The 22,481-nt window shown below is 39.1% G+C and overlaps 1 protein-coding gene across 4 annotated transcripts in view; it reads right to left on the bottom strand.

Annotated features, from left to right (window-relative positions):
* Positions 1-252: 252 nt before the first annotated feature.
* The window catches only part of ecel1 (endothelin converting enzyme-like 1), a 56,988-nt gene continuing 34,759 nt past the window's right edge, over positions 253-22,481 (bottom strand). For 3 of the 4 annotated variants that reach the window (XM_026192231.1, XM_026192232.1, XM_026192233.1), the window contains 11 exons: positions 20,381-20,479; positions 19,719-19,793; positions 16,524-16,627; positions 15,479-15,537; positions 10,699-10,750; positions 7,692-7,759; positions 7,051-7,199; positions 5,847-5,912; positions 5,164-5,259; positions 2,027-2,103; positions 253-1,800 (listed from right to left, as the gene is read on the bottom strand). In XM_026192231.1, the coding sequence (XP_026048016.1) occupies positions 1,701-1,800; positions 2,027-2,103; positions 5,164-5,259; positions 5,847-5,912; positions 7,051-7,199; positions 7,692-7,759; positions 10,699-10,750; positions 15,479-15,537; positions 16,524-16,627; positions 19,719-19,793; positions 20,381-20,479 (945 nt within the window). In that variant the 3' untranslated portion in view covers positions 253-1,700. The remainder of the gene's footprint in view (positions 1,801-2,026; positions 2,104-5,163; positions 5,260-5,846; positions 5,913-7,050; positions 7,200-7,691; positions 7,760-10,698; positions 10,751-15,478; positions 15,538-16,523; positions 16,628-19,718; positions 19,794-20,380; positions 20,480-22,481) is intronic. The other variant, XM_026192234.1, reaches the window with a different exon arrangement.

Raw genomic sequence — 22,481 nt, 5'->3', positions numbered from 1 at the left:
TTTGCTCAGCTTGTTTATCCTCTGCTGTGCACATGCTTCCATAAATCCAGCCAGGCTGTGCAGGTTATAATCAAACAGCAGGCAGAGTGGCAGAGGTGGACTTCTACTAGCCAGTGCTGGGAGGCCAAGCGAGCTGGCTCTCATCTTAGGAGGACACAAGCCCGCAAGGTAACACACTCACAGTGCTAAAGCCTGACACACAGAGGAGTAATGTTTCTCTCTCACACACACAGACCCACACAGACAGCCTCACACCGATCCTTTGTGTTTATTCAGACATTAAACAGCAACCAACAGAGAGGAAGAGACAGCAGCCATGTGTGAACTAGCAGCTGTAGAGTCAGAAGTGTGTGGGCGATGTCCTCCATGTTTATAGATCAGAGTTAGAATGTCGATCAGTATGGAAACATGCACTCTCTTCAAAACAAACTGTACACCCATAACATCTTATTTAATCCTCTACTGTACAAAAAGTCTCAATTTTTTGTACCAACAGATTCCTTATACAAAAAGTTTTTTTTGTTGTTTTTTTAAAGTAACACTGTACAAACGCACGATTCTCCATCTATCATTGCTGCACTTTAATGTACAGTATGTTGGCTTGCGTTATATGTACTCATCATACATTCAGTTACTGTGAATGTATGATGAGTCCCAGGTTGTGTGAAATTGCTCAGAGTTCATGAGGAAACATGGGAAATGTGAAGTGTCCAATAGCAGAAGTTCTCCAGGAGAAAAGAAAGAGCTCATGTTGTTCCATGTGCTTTCAATTCTGGTGAGGGAACTCAATCTTTTTTTTCTTTTGTCTGATGTTTGACTGATTGATATACTGGCTCCTTTGAGATGTAGGCTGAATGGAGAGATCCATTTGGCGTTTCACTTTGCTACACATCCTGAGAAAAACACGAGTCTACTTTCTTCTTTTTGTGTGGTTTTTTTTTAAAAAGAAAAAAAAAATCAACAAATTTAAAAAACTTTACAAACGCTCACAATAACAAGAGACCAATGCATGCCAGACGATACAGTCATGACGATTGAACACTGACCATTGCTCTCTGCAGCCACAAGAGTGCAGCAGTATGACACAAATCCAATACCAAACAGAGAGAACACTGATGATCTGACAGGCACGAGGATGCTACTCATCTCAGCTTTCTTGTAAATCGGTCAGTTTACATTCTGGACTGAAATCACATGAGTTGTGAATTTTTAATCTTCACTGAGCATTAATTTTTCTAGTTGATGCTACAAAGGAGAGAAACAAGTGAGAAAACATGTTGCTTGATTAAAAATCTAATAACTGGGAGATCTTTGTGTGTGAGCTAAATACAAAAATAGATGATTTGAAAATAAATGTAAACATAGAAAAATATATGTAATCAAATGATACAGTGTATACATACATAATCATATAATACACACACTCACACGCACACTCACACACACACGCACGCATATACACAATAAATGGTCACGTGACCCATGCTTTGTTCGATTAGTACAGTTATTAATGGACAATCAATATAAGAACTCAACATATATGATGATAATGTTGAAAATATATATTTCCTTCCTGTGTCTTTCTTAGTCATGAAAGGGCTGAACGCTGTACCATCCTTTTGGATCTGGTGATGTAGGAGGGGAGTGGGTGTTTGGATTGGAGTTTAAACATGAAGGTCATCCCATGCCAGATGGAGAGGTCACCAAACGGAGCATTTGTGTGTGGGATTCATCGGGGAACTCTTCGGACAGTGGAAAACACGGGCAAACTCATCAAAATGAGAGACGCTGCCGATCACTCTACAGAAGGAGGAAACACAGGAAGCGCTAGTAGTGATGCAGAGAATAAAAAAAATGAAGAAAAGCTTAAGAAAGGTAATGTAACCAGCCTCATTGTGCCTATTCTGAGGTAGTTCAAACTGGCAAGTTGAGCTGCACTGCATCGTACCCACATTACCCACACCAACATTCCCCATCTCTCCCTCTGGTATGTCAGTGGCCAGCATCCAGGTGTGTTTCACAGTACCTGTAGTGCTCTGGTGCATGCTTGTCAGTTAGCAGTTGCAAGTAGATGGACTGAGATCTTCTCTTCATACACCAATTCTGAAAAGAGAACATTGCACTTTAGTTGAAGTGGGACAGCCTGTGCTGAATATATTCTCTTTCTCCCATTTGAGGAAGTGACTTGCATTAAATACTATTTTGAGTTACCTATTATTTCTTTTTTTTAAAAAATACTAAATACTTCTACCACAAAACATTTCAGAGGGAAGTGCAGTGCTTTTTGTTTTAAGAGCTAAAGCAGGTACTTTTCAGATGAACGTCTACTTCCTGATCTTTTCAGGAGCCCTTATAAAAAGCAGCTGGAGCTCCCTGTAGTTAATTGGAGCTGTTAGCAGTTTTACGAGAATAATTCCCTTCAACACATCTGAGCAATGTTCCCTCTAAGCTGCGCGCGCAACTGTGCACTGCTGGCACGGTCTCTGCGCACAGAAAATCTGTGTTGCGCTCAAAAAAAAAATCTAACCTGAAATGAAATTAAAATTAAAACTTTAACAATTCTGTTTTGCAGTGTTAGTCATTAAGTGACTGGCTGCTCCCATATGGGATTAGAACGATGCCACCTTATCCCATAGTCCAGCCAATAATGCGATTCACATTCGTATATACGCAGCTAACGGGCTGACAGGCTATGACAGCGTCTTTATGTGCCGGTGTTTTAGCTAGCAAAGCGGCGTGGCTGATGTGGAGCGAAGCCACGTTAACGACAGCGTGTACAACCATTGGAGATGTGAACAGGACAGACGGAACAATTGACAGAAAAAGTGTGGACTTTATACGTAAAACCAGAGTTATGTTAACAAAACCAAAAAACCCCACCCTTTCCTATTCGTCGAAAAAAGTACCATGTCGACCAATCAAAAAATTATATGGCAACATGGCATTTAGCTGTTTAGGAAAGGGGGAAGTTTTAGGAGTGACGGTGGTGTTTTGAGATGTGAGGGATTTGTGATGTTTAGCGCAAATCTTGTGTAGTTAGTGTGCAGTGTAGTCAATAGTTTTGTTGTGTGTGTCAGAACAATGAATGTTACAGGTGCTACAGCAGTGATACATCTCCTGTTGTCAGGCCTGCAGGTATCAGGCTTGTGATGTTCTCCTTTATCTCATAGTGGACAGAAATTATTTTTGGAGTGGCACAAATGATTTGTGTGGCATCAAATTTGATGCAGAACACCTGGTTGTTCTGTAAATAGTTTGAAATGTTTATTTAAAAAACAAACAAAAAAGAAAACGCCTTGGCTGCATTTTTAGGTAAACAGCTGCAAAATACTTTGTTGTTAGCATAAAGCAGTTACTTTTTTGTTGTTAGCATAACTCAGTTACTTTTTTGAAGAAGTAAATATATAAGTAATTGCACAACATTGGTCATTATATAATGTATTTTGCAGACAGAGTTACAGGACTCTCTCCCAGACCACAGACTCATACTCATAATACAAGTCAGAGCTTTATAAAAAAAAAAAGAAAAAAGAAAGAAAGTTGTGTTTTCAAATTTGGAGTTCAAGTTAATTTTACTTCCAATAGTGTTAACATACTACACAGGTCATGAACAGGATTTTTTTTCAATTTTCATTGTAAGTGGGCTAAAGCAGTTAATTAAAAGTAGTCTAACATAAATGCTGTAATTTGATTATTTAAATAAACGATGTAACTTGGATGGATTCGATGCTGGCGTGACCACAGTGTACACGTCTAATGTTGCTCACAGTGGTCCAAGGGAGTTTGTGTGTTCACTCAGACACATGAAAAATTAGAGGGAGCATTGCATCTTAGACAGTTTTATTAAAATACCCAGATGAGGTAAAATTACCCAGAGCTCCGTGTCAAGTTATGAACTCTAAATTAAATGTCTCAGCTGTATCCATTGTGGTTAAAGTCAGTTCCAGCTCGACTGCATAAATACTTCTCTTCTTCCTCTAGTCTATCCTGAGCAACTTGCCAGTCCATGTGTTAGACAACACAGCTAAACAGACAAAAGATTAACACTCATCACTAGACCTATCGCAATTTAGAATCCCAAATTAACAAATCTTCATGCTTTTGCAATGCATACAAACGTAAATGTATACAATGAATATATAGTCATGGAAATGTTTTTAAATATTTGGCCCTGTGGGATTCTTGAGGAATCGTTACCCTGCTAAGCAACTTTCAATAATTCAAGTTAATTTTATAATACTTACTTTAAATGAAATAGGTTACTGAAGTTCTACATTCATCCTTTACTTACTATAGGGATCTGGCAGCATATTGTAATGTCAAATATTAACAATTTCTGGCAAAGAACTGGTAATAAAATGAATCCTTGCCAAAATTTGAACTGATCAGACAATACTGGATAGTATAGAGGTGAGGTCTATATGTCCTATTTAAACACACATGAAATTAAACAAATCCAATTTTTTAAGCAACTCAATTTAAGGACATCACTTTGAGTGAAACAAACATAATTTTGTCATTTTGTTTACCAAAAAGTAGAAGCAACCCTTAAAAATACATAATATATGCAGCCTGATATTTGCTACAAGTTCTTTGATAAGTGAAAAAGCTTGTTTGTTGGCCTGCTGTGCAGATTCAAAAACTTGACCACATTCATTTTGGTTGAGGTGGTTGAATTGCCTCAGGCGAAAAATTATGCCTGTTATTCACTCCAGACACACACACAGACACACACACACACAGACACACACACACACACACACACACGACATTTCAAACAAATCTAAACCCATAACACGACTTTCAAATCACTTCCCTGTGGCAAGAGCTTTTGAAAAATGTCCTAAAACACTGCATGTTGCGTTATTAAGCGTGTCTAGATTTTGCCTCTGTTACATTAATCCATGAATTTCAACGATGAGTCATAACAGTTACGAGGAACATGGGTGGTATGGCGCTCAGAGACACTGTACTGTCGTCAACACTTTTGCTGTTTTGGATCCCTCCAAAAGTTAATGCTGCCATCAGCTAATGTTAGAAGCATTAGCTCCTACCTGCCCTCTGTGATCTGCAGCTCCAGCTGAGGAGGGCAGCGGAAGGATTTAATATGTAAATGTAATGAAATACGCTGGTGTGAATTCTGTGGAGAGGACTTTGGTGTACCTGTGCAAAGGCAATAAAGAGCAGCTGTTCATGGGTGTATTTGAGGCCAGGCAGGGGTCTCTCTGGACCATGTTCCCTCACCCACTTCTGATATGCCTGGGCAGAGAGAGAAGGAGAGTGTGATGGTAGCTGCTCAACTTGTGTCTTAAACAGTATATATTTTTAAGTTTAAATATGAACCAAAACCAAACAGGACCTCTAATAAAACAGTCATTATGTTTACTTCCATCAGTCTAACCAGCTGACTCAACTAACAGGAATTATGACCCTACTGGTGCATTCAGTATCACCATTTACTTATTTTAAAAGCCTTCATGTGCTTCCTTTTAACTTTTGTATCTGTGTGCACAAAACACTCCTTATTTCAATGTGGGCTGCTCAAAATGAAAATTAATTATGCCGCACCCTGGATTTTCCACTATCTGAGAAAACACACATGCAAGTATTCAAGTAAAAAGGAATTCAAATCAAATTGTTTGTCTTTTATCGTGATTCAGGGGCACTTCTGCTCTTTATTTTAATGCAAACAAAGCACAGTGGTTATGAAGAATAAAGAGAGGCGGATTTTGAGACAGAGCAGAGACTCATGGGTTGCCTACTAAAAGAGTGAATTCTAATTTCTAGAGTTCTCGGAGCCACACAGTGACCAAATTTGAAGAATGATCGTATCAGTCGGAACTTACATAGTATGACAGTTTCAGCCCTCCCATATCTGCTATGTTTTCTCCCAGTGTCAGACGGCCGTTCACCTACACACAAAGGTAAGTCGTAAAACACTTTACAGTATGTCATGTACATAAGGGATGCAGTTATTCAGCTGTAGAAATACAGTTTTTTATTTTTTTTTATTTTTTTGGTTTTGTTTTTACAGCTTGTACCATTTCACAGAAACATATTTGCTTTTAGGAAGTAAATTTTTTGTTCCAATTACATCACTTGAGATTAAAAATAAATCTTATCTGTCATATCTTTGCATGTATCTATAGGCTCCAGGAACCCAGGAAACTGAGCTAAGCTTAGCCAAATGTCTGGAAAAAGGTGTAGCAGCTAGCGTCATGCTATCCCTAACTAAAAAAAATACCCATGCAGGAGCTCTAAAGAGCACTAATTTGGTTATTTTATAATTGTTTGGTTCCTACGTGGCCTACATGTGTGGAGAGTCATGAACCCAGTTCTTTCCCTTTGCTTAGCTTGAACTAAGCCACATACTGTAAGCTAATCATCCGCTAGGCCAAACTTCATATTTAAATTACAGATGTTAAAGTGGTATCAATCTTTAACTCTTCGCGTTAAAATGGATAAATGCAGTTTTCAAAATGTCAGTCTGATTCTTTACATTTTAAAAAAGTACATAAATAAAGTGCTATTAATATTAGGTGTTTCACAAGGCAATATACCTAGTAACATGTTACGAGACCATTAAAGTTCGTATTCTTTAAAGCTGATAGGCTGGAGAGACATGGATTAAAAATAAAATGGTCAAAAGTGAAGTAGCAGAAACCAAGTTTTTGACTTTTTGACATCTGAGATATCATTAATCTTATGTCAACTGTCTTGCTACCATTTCAATAGTTAGTGATGTTTTTTTATTCAAAACTTGTAAATCCTTATACACTGGCTCTAGATTATTTTCTTAGACCTGACTTAGGTCAGTTACAGATTCATACTGTCTCTAAAATTGGCAGAGCACTTCTTTAGATACAGTAATCATAGCTCTGCTCAGACAACAAAAGTAGCATTGATCAGAGTTAACAAATCAAGGTGCATCAAATCACAGAAGGACACTAACTTTCTATATAAACCTAAAATCAAAAACACATATGTCGTACTACTGTAAAAATTGTATGCACAAGTAGCGACTCGAAAAGTGTGTGTGTGAAAGCCCACCCTCTGACTATAAACAGTGAAGTTATCGTAGAGCTTGACAATACATTCGGCCTTCTTCTGGAACTTTTTGTAGGACTCTTCGGTCCACCACTGTTTGAGGTTACCATGGCGGTCGTACTGGCCCCCTAGGGACATGAACCATTGCATCACTAAGATGAGGGGCAAAAGGGCGAGTGTTAGCATGAAGACAACACAACCTGCAACTTTCCTTCACAGTCCAAAGATCTGCCCAGCATGCCCAAGCCATTAGTGGCAAAACACTGAAAGATGTGGAGTTGATAGTGGTTGATGTATCCTGTTCATGAGCCAACAGAACAAACGGTCCTGCCAAATTACATTTGTACTTTTACAATTGATGGTGGACAATCTGGAAGAGGAGCTTTGCTTTTTTTTTCTGTGGATCTCACAGGGCAGCGCATTTGACTGGAAACCAAAGTTAAAGATTGTGCCTCAAAATAGTCTTTGCTGCACATCTGCCCAATAGAAATGTAATAAATTATATATATAAAAATAAATCACAGAACCTTTTTCAGTAAAATTGAACTTATCAATGCAATGATGGTAACACAAATGGGGAAAAAAACTATAGATGTTCAGATCTTATTGCAGTGGGTAATGGGTGAAAGGTTTGTGATTCTTACCCCAGTCATCGTATCCATGTGTCAGCTCATGACCGATAATTGCTCCTATTCCTCCATAATTCAGAGACCTGAGTTGGAAGGAGAAAGATGAACCTTACACAAACTCAAACTTTCTTGATATTGACAGCTCCCTGGATATTACACTGTACACTGTATATGTATAAACATTCTTTATCGGACTGTTTGCAACTGAACACAATCCAAACTGATAAATGGTAGAAAACTTAAGATTTGCTGTCATTTTGCTGACTTCATCCACTGTTTTTGTAGTCACTATTGTTCTCCAGCTGAATTGTGAGAACGGTGCTCACCAAAGTTGGTGGGTCTTTTGGAAAGTATACTGTTTTGGCTGAAGATGGTAGTTTTATATCTGTTTTTTAAATAAGTGGTAAACCTGAAAAACCTAGCTTAGTGTGAAGCTACTGGAAGCTAAATCTTGGGTGAAAATGTTCTAGTTTGAACTTGGTATTACAGATGTCCAAAGTCTGGACAGTATGTACATTCCCGCGACTTTAGAACAAGGCTTTGTGCCTTTTGATTGATTTAAAGTCTCATTAAAGTCAGCTATTTAGCCCTTTCTCTCTGTTCCCTTGTCCCGTTGTCCTCCTTAGGAAATCTGCTCAGCCAAGCTAGGTAAAAAAAGAAAAACAGATGCACTTGAGATCTAATTTGGTTCAGATTGCTATCTATCACATTTGCCTTGCTCAATTGATTAGAAAACATCAAATTTTAGCTTGACGTGAGGAAACAATAAGCGCTGGGACCTTTAGCTGCACTGTGAACGTAAATCATCATTTTTAAAAATTCAGCACCAAGTAAAACAGGGACATGCCCACAACTCGTATACATTTCTCTCTTGTCGCCCCCTGCTCCCAGAAGGCAGCAGGTCGCTTCACCTCTCCTTCACCCTCACCCTTGGCTGGGGTGAGGTGTCTTTGCAGCACATGCAGAAATGGAGAGCGATGAGAGGGCAGACTCGGGGCTATTCACATGGCTACATCTGAAAATGACTTTCTGACAGCTAGTCGATACGCTGCCTCACACTGGGCTCAACTCCCTCGCTAAACTAACTGGCTGATTGAAGCTTCATTATACTTGACGTGATAGTGGAGAGCGGTGTGTGTGTGTGTGTAAGTGTGTGTGTGAGAGAAATAGGGAGAGTTTATGGGAGGTTAGGGCTACTGCAGTAATAACTTCACGGCGACAGGTGCACACACACTCACACGCTCGCTCTCCTACAATCATTAATTAATATTGATTAGCATGCATGGGAGCAGGTAGTGGAAGTAGTAGTGATCACCCCTAATGAAGACATAGAAATGTTAGCTAATGTTGGGCACACCAACCGTTAGGTCCAATTAGCCCATATTTGTGAGTGTGTGTGTGTGTGTTTATTCAGAGGAGCTGTATGAATGCAGCAGGTGTAGCTACTTGGACTGTATTGTATGTATCTGCTCGAAATGCTGCTCAGTAGTGGCGGCAGTGAGTTGCTGCTTTGGTTAACAAAGAGAGTTGAGTGTTGAGTGGAAAAATAGCTGTTTACCCACTCTTGCCTCAGTGCCGCACTGCAATGCTTTCTTTATGACCACACTGAAACTCTCTGGATTGATTTCCCTCCTTCCAGGCAATAGTTTAGTTCTAATTCACATGAGTACTGTATGAAAAACTACTTGTGGAGAGTTAAAGCTTACTTTTGACTGCTTTGCCACCACCGTGAACAATTATATTTCTTTAATTCCAAAACTTTTTCTAATTGGTTAGTTAATCCAAACAAATCAAACTTAGATTCTGTTATGTTCATTTCAGCTTTTATTCTTGGTCTGTAAAATAGCTTAAAATAGCAGTTCAAAGTAATTCCTGTTTGTCTCAAAACCGCCACAGGCCTTTACACCATCCACTGACTGTAATAAGCTATTGTAGTGTCTCCAACTTTAAAATAGATTTTCTTCTGATTGGCTGAACAAAAGACAGACCAGGAGGTGGCTGGGGCTTAAATGCTCATAGAAGGAGTTGTGTGTCTGACCACAGTCAATGATAGCTGCTTTGTCTGACATCATACAGAGCCAAGAATAGAAGAAAGGGCGAAAACTTACTATTTAGAGCAGTATGACGCCTAAACACACATTACTTTTTCATACTTTGGCCATGTTTAATATGCGCAGAGTTGTGGTCAGAACAGTTGTGGTCACATGTTTAAATTCATCATGGACATCAATGTAATTTGGGGATTTTAATGATTTCTTTGATCTCTTTGGTGGAGGTGGAATGATTATTATGCAGCACACATATTTAGTGACTTCAAAAAATAAAACTTCGAAACCAAATCTGAATTTATTTTGGATTTTCTTGATTCCCTGCATGGTCAAAAGTATGTGTCACAGTATAAGGGTACACGGGAAATAAAGCTTAACATTTCTGCTATAAATCACGAAAACCTGCTTTACCTTGTGGCCATAACAACTCATTATGTTTCGAACGATCTGTTAACATCTGTGTGACTAAAGTAGAAAAAAAGTGGTGGCTCGAAAGGAAGTGAGGTATTCCATGAACTCTTGGTATGTTCTGATAAACTATCTGCAGCAAGATACATTTGAAAAGCCGAAAATCATTAAATATACAGTATTAATTTTTAACTGTCTAAAACATACAAAACTGCCTGATCCTTTAAGAAAAATGCAACTTCATAATTTTAAAAACAACTGAGAAAAAAGGACTTATAGAGAGAGACGGGGAGGCTGTCTGCTTTCATGCACCATCATATTACTCAATGGGCTCAAATTTAGGTGACCTCTAAATGACACCTGTTCCATTAGCGGGACCTTGTTCAGTAATTGAGCTCTTGGTGGGTAGTTAAATTGGTTTAATCAGGTGTGGTGGGACTGGAGGGGAAGCAGAGGCTTCCCGGAGTAACGCAGGCTTCAATGACCTTGTTGTGGCCGTGGGGATGTTGTTGGCTCCCTGCAGACAGCAGCAGGGAAAAGGCAGAAAGCATAAGAGAGCTACTTACTGTGGAAACTCTGGGTTGTAAAGAGTGGGTTGAAGGATTCCAGCAGGAAAGACTGTAAGAGATAAAAAAAAGCAACACGAAGGCAGTCATTTAAAATTCTGATATGCTAACACCAAAAGCTAAACCCTAAAATGTGCTAATTAGCCACTTGATAGAATAGAGACTCGTTTAGAAAGAAAAACTGCTTGAAGGAAATGGAAAACACTGAACCTTTATACCTGCCATGCCCAGGGTATTAATATAAATATGTCAATACACAGAACTATCTAGAACAGCAGAAACTCTAATTTGCCACTCTCAACAGCTTCCTCGACAGTCATACATGTCCATAAGTTTTACAACTTTTCATACTGATTTGTCCTCCGTGAACATTCATACAACACTAAAGTAACTGAGTAAAAAATGAACAATTGAGAGTTCCTTTTTTCACAATTTGCTATTGAAATGTCTATTTTTAACAATGTGTCGACAGTAAAAAAAAATAAAACAAAACAAACAAGATATTTTCTGTGAATTAAAAAATTATTATTGTAATTCAATAACAATTACTGTGTACAATAATTATCTGATTTTTTTTGTAATTTTACACCTTTATTTCTACAATTTAAACCCAAAGACTTGTGCCTTTTTCTTGTTCTTACATTAAAATATCCCAGGGCCCAAGTGTGTGGTTAAACTTCTTTACGCTGACAGAAAGGGCAATTTCATGGATCTGCCCCGTTAAAGATCAAAGTGAGGTAGATGTTGCTCACGATGTAAAGTGAGTTTGACAGCCCTGATCTAGAACCTAATAATACAGTTGCTGCAGAGGACAGTTACAGAAACTACCTCTATTTGCCCAAATGTACATCTGTGATAATAAGTTTGCATAAAATCATTATTAACTGTAGAACACAGATGGCTTCAAAAAACAAGATTTGGATGCACAAGTTTGCATTTATTTAGGATTTTCTCTAATCCACAGAGGACACAGGATATTTATGCCTGTGATGAATGCATGTAAACATCTGACCACAGCTGTAAAATCTGAGCAAACCCGCAGAAGCAATGTAGAAACCAGTCTCATTAGAAGCAAGTTGTTGCCTCTACCAGAAAATAAACTGGATTCACCAAAGTCTCTAATCTCTTGAACTTTTCCACATTTTCATACACTCTTCAAAAAACATTCAGTTTGTTAAAAACACTGTCATCTCTAGAAGTCCAAAAGAGATTTCAAATGGCAGCTCCTGGCGCCCTTTGGAGCTGTCAATCTTTGAATTTAATCCAGCCTTAAATCTTGATGTATCAGATTGTGTTTGACAGGCTGTTTACAGGATGTTAAGCGTCATGTTGTCTGTGTTCTCTAAAGGTCCTGAAAGTACAAAAAGAAAGTGATAAGCGTTGTTGTCATTGGCTGGAGAGAGCGTTAATCCACTGAGTGGTCAAAGGCTCGCAAACAATCATATCCAGGACTACTTCATCTGACTTTACAAAAATCTGACCAATACTGTATGAAGAGTATTGATTCTTGTGAAAATGAAAAAGCACCTGTAGAAGAGAAAATATGTCCCTGGCATTGAGGACAATTTGGGTGATGACCAGGTGATCACTGTGTGCAAATCTGACCAATACTGTAGGAGGAGTAACGATTCTTGTGAACTATTGATGGGTGCACAATCACCATAAGCTATTGGTCCTTTAGAAGGATAAGCTAAAAATAGATCCCTTTCTAAATATAAACCTATTAAGAAAAGTTGTTTTGTTAACAAGGTTACTTTTAAGGTTAGGTTTGCCCACCTAATAAACAATATCTTTCTCAATTTTATTGTTCAAAATCCCCACAAAGCAGCAGGAACCCTGGATTCCAAAACATTTTATTTTTAGTATTACTCTCGACAACAATATTGTTATTTTGTGCATAAAGACAACTGTCTCTCCTAGATAAACAAGTAGTCTGCAGATGCCAGTTAATATATCACAGCCACAGGTGTAGTGCTATTTGTTTAATTACAGACTTAGTTGAGAACATGAAGTAATCCGATTTACCATCTTCTTCAGTTACATACTGCTTACACCTCTCTCCTCCCTGGCACTGTCTTCTCTCTCTTTCTCATTTTTTCCTGTAGGATAGTTTCCTATAGTTTCCTGCTCTTTCTTTAACTTTGATGCCATCTCTCTCCCTTACACACTCACTGGTCTGGACTCCTACAGCTTTTCACAGAGTTAACGTCAGAGCTACAAATCTATCTGACAGCTCAGGATGAGTGCAGGATTCCTCCCGAGGTGGGCTGCGTTATTATAAACTACTCCACTGTGTAAACCTGAAATCTGTGTTACAGTTGACTTGTACTATGAGCAGAATAACACAAAACATTATTTACCATGAGAGCCCGACCTATCTGCGTATTGAACTTAATAACTGTGTCACATGTTTAAAGGTTTCTGTATACCATGTATTGCTTGCTATTTATTAAAGTCAACATTAATAAATTGCAGTTTAAGAGCCAGACATTAATTTTACACACTTACAAAGTTTAATTGCTGCATTTTGCCAGAGATTGGATTTTTTACAGTACAAATCTGTGAGAGGAAAAGCAAAACTACATCAAAGTGATTTGTGGAGCTCCACAGCTTGTGTTCAATTCTATAATTTGGCTAACACTCTTAAATGCTGCTAATCTATTGGCTCACTTTAAAAATATCTTGATTGGCTGCATGTGTCTTGGCTGCATGGGTGGCTCCCTACAAATATTTAAAGAAGTCAACTGAAAAAAAAGTTCACGGGCCAGATTTACTAACGCTCTACACCAGAACCAGAATCTCTTTTAGTGTGAAAAGGCCACTGTCAGCATTTAATGAAGAGGCAAAGTGTGAGTTTTGAGACTGAAAGCTGGGGACATTAATATTTTTTGTGGCTGGCCTTATTGGATGTGTATTGTTCCTCTTTCACAGCACAAAATTTTGGAGAATATTTAAAAAAGTCCTACAAATGCTAAGGTTTGCATTATGAAGTTGAATGCAAAATTTAATGCTGAAAAACGTATTTTGGCTGTGGGATTTGTGATTGTTGGAACATTTATTTATTTGGATTGAAAGAATGTGTCATTGAGATGGGTGGATGAGCCAAAACTGTGCCAAAACTTTGGGTCCGTCCTGAAACTCTTCAGCTGGTGGTTGGATGTGGTTGGATTAGTCCCTGCTCTTCAATAATAATCTAGTATTTAATTAAAACCAGGCAGAATGGAACTTTCAGGTTTTTAGGCACATTTCCGCATGAGGATCAGATTCAAACAACTCTGCATATCCTTTCTCAGCAGTGTGCAGACAGAGCAGTCTTCATGTAGTTTATCATCATTATTTGAATAATTTTTTGGTATCTTATTTATCATGATTACATCCAGTAACTGCCATCCTTATGACCTAGTAGAGACTGGTAGGCTGTGGAATCTTTTCTTAAGCAATAACATTTGTTTGATTTATTTTGTTCAAACATTAAAAAGATGTGCAATTCTTGCATCAAAAAAAATCCTTTGCTCAGAAAGTTCAAGAAAGACATCAAGCAGGTGCTGGTGGTACATGAGCATAACTTTCATTTTGGACCTTTCGATCAACCAAGAAACGATGGTCAGTCAACCTTGATTGCGTGGAACACTATCACCACCTTTCTGGAGAGTAAGTTATACGTTTTTGACTAGCACCAAAATAGTACTTTAAACAAAAGACTTATTGAATTCAATAACAGGCCCTATAAACAGTGTTCTTAAATATATCTTGCAATTAATCAGTTTTACAACCTTTACACAACAGTTTTGCTAAGCATAACATTTCCACGTCAATACAACTGAAGTGGTGTCAGAAGCTCCCAAACTGCTGTGGTTAATGGAAAACAAAATGAAAAGTTCACTGCCGATGACTGCAACCCTTTGTGAGCTTATGTGGCTCAAAGAAGCAGCTGATGCAATATTACATCATCACCTACGTATGTCAATCTTATCTGATGCAATCTGTGAGAAACATTAGCATACACTTAGGATGGCAATTACAATTTTCTTTGAACACCAGTGTATATACGAGTGTTAAATAGGAACTTTTAATTAAACCGCTGATCTGTCTCCATGCGGCGTAAAGGAAGCCAAAGAGTCACACGTGCAATTAAAAAGGCCAACGTTATTTTTGATAGAAGAGCAAACTGGATGAAAAGAAATACTGGGGAAGAAGAGGAAGAGCTGACGGCGGACTGGATTAAGCGGAGCAATAAGAAAGAGAAATCAAAAATTTGTCTAGGTCCTGATGACTGTGTTTGTCTGAATCCTCCTGTCCTCCAGCATCAGCTTGCGAGCGGGCCATTGATTTTTCTGCAAGAGATTTAATCCAGCAGGCAGGCAGACGCCAGCAGCGGGCCAATCTTGGGAGAAAATGAGGGGGAGGGAGGGGTGACACGGCAAGGCTAGATTTGTTAAAACTCGGGAAGGTGTTACTGCTTGTTTTTCCTCCAGGGGGGTATTAGGTATGTGAGGTGGAGATCGAAGTAGAAAGTGAGCGATGAGAGGGAATATGATATGAGGAGGTGGATTTTTTTCCCCCCTCCCTTCTTCTCGCGGCCATCGTATTTGGCTTGTTGGAAACAGACGGCAACATGGTGTAATTGTGTGTAACTAATGCGCAGTCCACGTCGTGGTGCAGAATGGAAATGGAGGAAGGATTGCGTTTGTCTGTGTGTGTGTGTGTGTGTGTGTGTGAGGAAACAGATGACAGAGAATACAGAAATATCAGCACATACACTGTTAAGGCACACACTCACCCATTTGGTTCTTGTTAGGGAGGTAGTAGGCATTAAGCGCCTGTGGGGGGAGAAGCCACCTGAGGAGAAAAAAAACAGTCAAACAAACAGGGTTTTACAGAAGGGATTCCTCTCTCTCTCTCTCACACACACACACACACACACACACACACACACACACACACACACACACACACACACACACACACTGAAATCACCACTGAAAACACACCCAGATCTGGAACAGAATCCAAAAACACCTCTGTGTGTGTGTGTCTCTCTCTAAACCCCCTGGTGAGAAGTATTCAGTGTGTGGGGTCCCACGGCTAAAGCTCCTTTCTGCATATGAAAACACGGACAGTTCCTTTATGGTAATCCACTTAAAGCCAGTCCAATCGATTGTCACGAAATCCCACAAATGACTAACGCTGAAAGTGTGAGATGCCCTTGTTCTAGGAGTGAGAGAATGATGGCTGCGTGTGGACTGCACAGAGATTGAGGGGAGACAAACACAATGAAAATAAGTAGTATTTCTTTCTTTCTTCCTTTTTTATTTCACCGCGACAAAACCGAGTGAGTGATGAAAGGTTCACTTTTTGGATGATAAGGCGAGGAGGGAGTGTGTGATTTAACTCTTCAGGGTGTTGAGTGTTGGCTAATGATACAGTTGTTTTGAGCACCTTGGAATACTAATGTGACTGTAATGTGTTGTCATAGCAGAGAGGCATTCAATTCAGGCATACGGGGCTGTATTTTAGAAAAATGAGTTGCATGTCCCACAGCACTTTTCTCCTGCCTGGCTGCTGCAGATAAGTAAATCAAATGGATTTTCTGCAGCTGTGTGTGTCGACTGGTATCTGTTGCTTTAATTTACAGGCACGTCAACAAATGTGTCCAACTAGAAAGGGATTCATGGGGACACATGTACAGGATGTCTGCCATGTCGGAAACACACTCTCGGTCGGTGAACTGCAGCATCCACTGAGAGCCTTGTTTAATTGCTCGCAGTGCTTGTCAGTGAACCGGTGCAGCTCAGTGTCTGTGCTAGTGAAATTGTGACACTCACGCTGTTTTGTCCACTTTTTCGTGAATTTTCCTGACAGACAGCTTGATGTTGAACTTGATGCTGTTGAGGATGTTCTTGAAGTAGGCCTTCTCGTCCACGTCGAACTGCACAGCAAACATATGAAATGAGTCAGAATGAGAACACTTTCATTACATTATGAATCAATAATAAAATCACATTTTTGGAAACATGCCCATCAGATTCTTCCATCTTTTACCATTTGTGACATAAGACACAAAAGCTACTTTTGGGTTTCCACAGTGGGCAGTGCTACAGGTTTGACTATAATGCCAGGTGCCCTTTCTGATGCAAACCCTAAAGAATTTGTGTCTCTTCCCACGGTTGAATCAGGCAGTGTTAGGTGAATGTGTAAACCACTAGTCTATTAAGCCCTTTTTAGACAAATAGCTGAAGAAGAAAGCTGAAATCTCGTCTCTTTAGAGAAAATGGCCACTGATCACTTGTATTTCTATGATGAAATACAGGGTCTATCAAACACAGTCATGACTGTGCAGCTGTTCACCAGTGGCAATCAAAACGTACCGTTAGAAGGGGAAAATTTGTGAGTTAGCAGCTGATAACAAGCTCAAAAAAGTATGAGACAGATCTGAAAATCATATAAATGTCCAGATGCTGTGCATCCAGAGAAGGACCGGTTGAGCACTGACAATAAAATGTTCAAATTCTTCAATCGGTTAAGAGTTTAGGTGTTGTTTTCAATAGCACATGCATAATATTAATCAAGTATCATCCCTTATAGCTAACAGTACTGCTATTTTCGTATATGTGCTGGTTACATCTTGTATTGATTACTGTAATTGTATCCTCTCTAGTTTGCCACACAAACTTCTACATATACTTTAACAGGATGAACATTGGTTCAGCTGCTTTTGTCATTACCAGAACCAATTCCACAGACCATTATTACCTCTGTCCTCCAACAGCTTCACCTATAAAATACCGAAATTAATGCTGCGATTCCATGCCTTACCTTCACGTTTTTCCATAATCTTGCACTTCTGTATCTCGCTGATCTGACCTAATCATCACCACTCCTTTATGTTTCTGATATCCTCCCCCTCTGTTATATAACCTCTCATTATGCCACCTGACTCCTTCTGACTTCCATGGGCCAAACAGATTTCAGCCGAGTGGCCTCTCGTCTTTGGAACTCACATTTGCAATATTGATTCTCTCCTTAACTTTAAAGCCACTCCTAAAACACATCATTTTAAGTTTGCGTATTCTATTTTTTAATGAATTATTGACTATTCAATTCTGAGATGTATCAACTTTTATTTCTAAGGTGTTTTCTAGCTGTCATTTTGGTTTTTGGTATTTCATTACTTATAAAGTGTCGTTGAGTGTCCCGAAATGTGCCTATGAATAAGATGTATTATTTATTTATTTATTTTTATTATTATTGTTATTATTATTATTATGTAGGAAGTGTCCCATGCAAATTTAACTATTCAGTTGCAAACCCAAACCTCTCCACTTTAAGCTGTTGAAGACTTTAGTAACATTTTAATGGGATTAATTAGTTCTCTCACTGTGGTGAATAAAATTCTATTTGTTTATTTGTTTTTGTGATTCAGTTTATGGTTGTAGCTTGCATACACATACGCACACAAATATGGTCAATTCTAGCTCTAAAGAACCAACATGGCAGCATTTTGTGGGCCAGTTTCCTTCGTGTCCTTTGTCACCTGTCTATAGCTTTATGCAACAGGTCAAGCTTTTCTACGAACACTATAACACTTCAGTCAATAAAAATGTTTTACATTATTGAATTTGGCAAAAAACAACAACAAAAACGTAAAAATTACACAGTCCCATTTTATGTCCCAGATGCCAGGAAATGGCTGTTTTCTAAAGATTAAACATTTCAACTGCAACTTGCTAATTAAAGCTTCAGATGTGCTCTTCCTTGCTGAGTCCAGTCTTTGTGCCGAACTTCATTTGTAAAATATTTCTATATTGTTTGTGAAAGTCTGCCATGCTGTGGGGTAATTAAGTTGTACGAATAGTGGCAAATAAAATGAATAAATAGTGGTAGTCTGCGTTGACTAGGAGGATCTTATTTTTGTTCCAGTACATGGCAGTACTGCTCCTCCTGCAGTGGCGCCTCAGTCCTGACATTAAAATGCACTTGCAGTAGTTTATTGTACACAGACCGATTCTGTTCGCTTGGCAAAAAAATGTAATGTATCTTGCTTTGTAACATCTCCATCCTTTACACTGGCAATAAACACACCATTGCTCATGCTTGCTTTTTTTGCTTGTTGAGTCTCACAGGGCTAGATGAGCTTCTGTGAGTTTGTGACAAAAATGCACATCTGTTGAAAATGATGGTAGCAGACTGAGGAACAGAACTTTCACTTACTTCAATAATGGATGAAATTGTTGACATATATTTTGGTGTTTTAGTCTATACAAAAACAAAGATAAACCATACTAATGAGCGTTAAAGGAGACAATCAGTTTGGTTACCTTTGGATTAAGCAGGCTAGCTCTTTCCTATTCCCCTTGCTGTTGCCTATGCTAAGCTCACTATCTGCTGATGACATCCTAAATTGTAACACATTACTTAAGGAAGGAATTCTTCAAAAGCTTAATTTTTATTTTTATTTTTGCATTAGCGATGTTACTTTAAGTGAACACACAATAGTGTGGACAAAGTCTTTCACACATGTGAAGTGATGAGGAACTCAAAAACTCTGGGGCTGAAAAATGAAGCCAACACTGAAGCCAAAAACTGCAGTTTCTCTAAAAGGACACTTCAACGGAGCGAGTCCCCATAGACTCCCGTGTTAAAGTATCTAAATAAACAACAATACAATCCATAATTACAGTCTGGTATAAAAAATAATGCTTAACAAAGTGCTTAACAAATTTATCAGACCGCATGTTATAAAAAAAGAAGGGTTAATATTTTAGAATCCTGTCAAAAACTTGTTTGAAACTAAAAATTATGTTGTTATTTAGTAAATAACCGAAATTTTGCATGTTAAATAAAAAGATAAACATGCACTTTACTATGCTAAATTATACCATAATAATGTGTCATAGAAAAACAACTGTAAAGACAAAGACAGAGTGAGGTAGAGCAGGCTGCTGGGCAACTGGATTAGCATAAGTGTGGTAAGGATGACCGCATGCTGCAGAGTGAAAAAGATGATGATGATGACTCACTTCATATTCTTGATCAATGAGCTCAGGTTCGAGCAGGAAGTCTGGGTATCCTGTCATCACTATCATGTGCTTCAGCTGGGTGAGAAGAGAAAGAAAATGACAGCTGAAGGGAAGAAAAAGTGGGGAGCAAACAACCAAACACCCCACAGCAACTAATAAGCACCCATACACACTTAGTTTAGGACACAGGCCCTGACAGAGCACGCAAGCACACACACACACATCTACACGCACGCACGCACGCACGCACGCACACACACACACACACACACACACACACACACACACACACACACACACACACACACACACAAAAGCATCTGCTAATCAAGCAAACCCAATGTAATAGGATTACAGGGAAGCTCTTTATATTCAGCATGGCCCTCTAAAAGGATTATAACTTCAGATTGTAAAAGTATTAGAAGGGATATCTTCCAGTGCAGACCCTAAATCAGCACTACAGAGAGATCCGGATTAGGCAATCCTCACTTCTCAATGTCAAGCCCTAGATGTATTCTATCACACACTTCTATCTAACAAGCAATCAGTCAAAGTCCCGGAAAGAAAAGAATCGCAAAGAAATAATTGAATCCTTTTCAAAAACTAATTGGATCTAGCAGAAGTCGTGTTTGTGATGCAGAGGCTCAGTTAGTGCTCCAAACCTTTGCTCTAGCAGCATCCTTGGTGGCTTCATCCATCCAGTCAAGTTCCTGCAGCCGGAGGTCCAGAGAGTGCTTTATGTCCTCTACCAGCTCCTGTACCTGTAGAGAGATCATCCCGCAATTCATTACGTGTTCATTTTAAGCCCCACATAAGTGTTCTTGTACTCTATTCTAGAGTAGCTTTGCATGATTCACATTTAAAAATAATCCTTATTTACAACTGGGTGTTGGTGCAGCTCCTTTAGTCATCCTATCTGAAATAAACTGTTTTAGCTCCACTCCCTTTAAATATATTTCCACTGTCAAATACTTTGTGGCAAATAAGTAATAGCTGCATCTGCAGTGAGCCTGTCATCCTGTGCTCCATCTGTAGCACGCTGGATTGTAGTTACTGACTACAGTTTGACAAACTACTTGGAGAAGCAAGGTAAACAACTGAACTGTGAGGGGACTGTCCACTACTAAACTGATTACAAAATGTCTTGGTCTTTCACACAAATGAAAAAATTAAATAATACTAAAACGAGCTGTGAAAAACTTGTTTGGTCATGGCGAGGCTGCTAATAAACATGATCTACAAGGTCCTAAATTAAGAAAGAATCTAAAACAACTCTAAAAGGTTGGAGTATTTTTGGTGACTGGTGACCTTTCGATTTAATGGCTGTTTTTTTTATCCCACTGGGCAAACTGATCAAGCCAAAGGGACTTGAACTGCAGGTTTATAGTGCTGATATCAGCAGGCAGAGAAACAACAGCTGTGACCAGCCCAGACAAGGAAGTTTACCATGTGACAAATGAGATGAAATTTAAATGTGTCCATTCATCCTTCCATTTTCTTTCTTATCCAATTCGGGGTTAGACCAGCCTACCCCAGCTGCTATAAGGTAAGAGAACACTGTAAAAACCTCTACAGTGGGGACGCCAACCCGAGATTTGAACCTATACTTGCTTGCTGTGAGGTGACAGTAACGTCTTTACTCCCTACTGCCTGAACTACCATATAGATGTATGGAAATGCCATAATTGACAGATTCATAGTATACCAGTGCTGATTCAACCATGTTGACTGGGTTGTGACTCCAAAAAGAGACGCAATTTCTGATGCAGATTCTCATGCCTCAGGTGTTTCTTTCCATACCTCCTCCTCCATCTTCTACCAGTGTCTAAACCTCTGTTAGATAAACTGTTTTCAAGGGCTTGTATTTAGAACGCAACAAATCCAAATAATTAAATAAATGGAAGGTCAAGCTACAAACTGCAGATGTAGTGTTGTTTGTGCTGGTGTGTCTATAACTAATTAGATTTTGATTACGTTAGGCTGCAAGTTTTTGTAGCTCCATTAGTGCAGTTTTTAATGTCACAAGAGTGGAAAGCAAACTTTATTGTCTGATATGTAATTACCTAAACTGTGTTGCTGAAAAGTGTTCAAACCAGCACTCAAGCGCTTACATCGCTTTCTCCGTTTTCCAGCTCAAGCAACTGAAATTGGACACTTTTAAGCCCCAGCTCTGCACGCAGGGTGATAAAACTTGCAGACTTTTGTTTTTATTTTTAAATTTCATACCGCAGAAGAAACCTTCTAAAACATTTTCATCTTAACCTGTAATTGAAGATCAAGTACCTACTTAGTGCCACTAATATAACACTAATCTTGACGTTTTTGGCATCGACTGTCCAAAACTTCTCCGGATTACAACTTGTGCTTTCTGGAACTGCTCTAAGCAGAAATGCTATTCCTAGACGACACCGGGACATATTGTGTCCTTCAGTTCGCTCCACATTGGTGATTCAGGATAACAAGGAGGCTCGTCTTTCCCCCTCTGTCTTCTGTCTTTCAGCGTCAGCTCCCGAGACTCATTAATTCTTGTTGGTGCTGAGATAAGCAGGATTGGTGAGTCAGTCAAGGCATCGCACATCGCCACCGGCTTTGCATCCGGTAATGCTCTTGTGTTGATAATGAGGGCTCCAACCTGTGTGGACGTGGCATGATCATACACAGCGACGTCTGTGAGCAGCGTGAGATATGACCGGTGTGGAAAAGAGTGAGGTTAAAAAAACCCAAAAGGCAATAACCTCGCTCAAGGCTTCCCTCCACATCTGC

Source organism: Astatotilapia calliptera, chromosome 14, assembly GCF_900246225.1.
Source record: "Astatotilapia calliptera chromosome 14, fAstCal1.2, whole genome shotgun sequence".
NCBI lineage: Eukaryota > Metazoa > Chordata > Actinopteri > Cichliformes > Cichlidae > Astatotilapia > Astatotilapia calliptera.
This window is presented reverse-complemented; position numbering and strand designations above follow the sequence as displayed.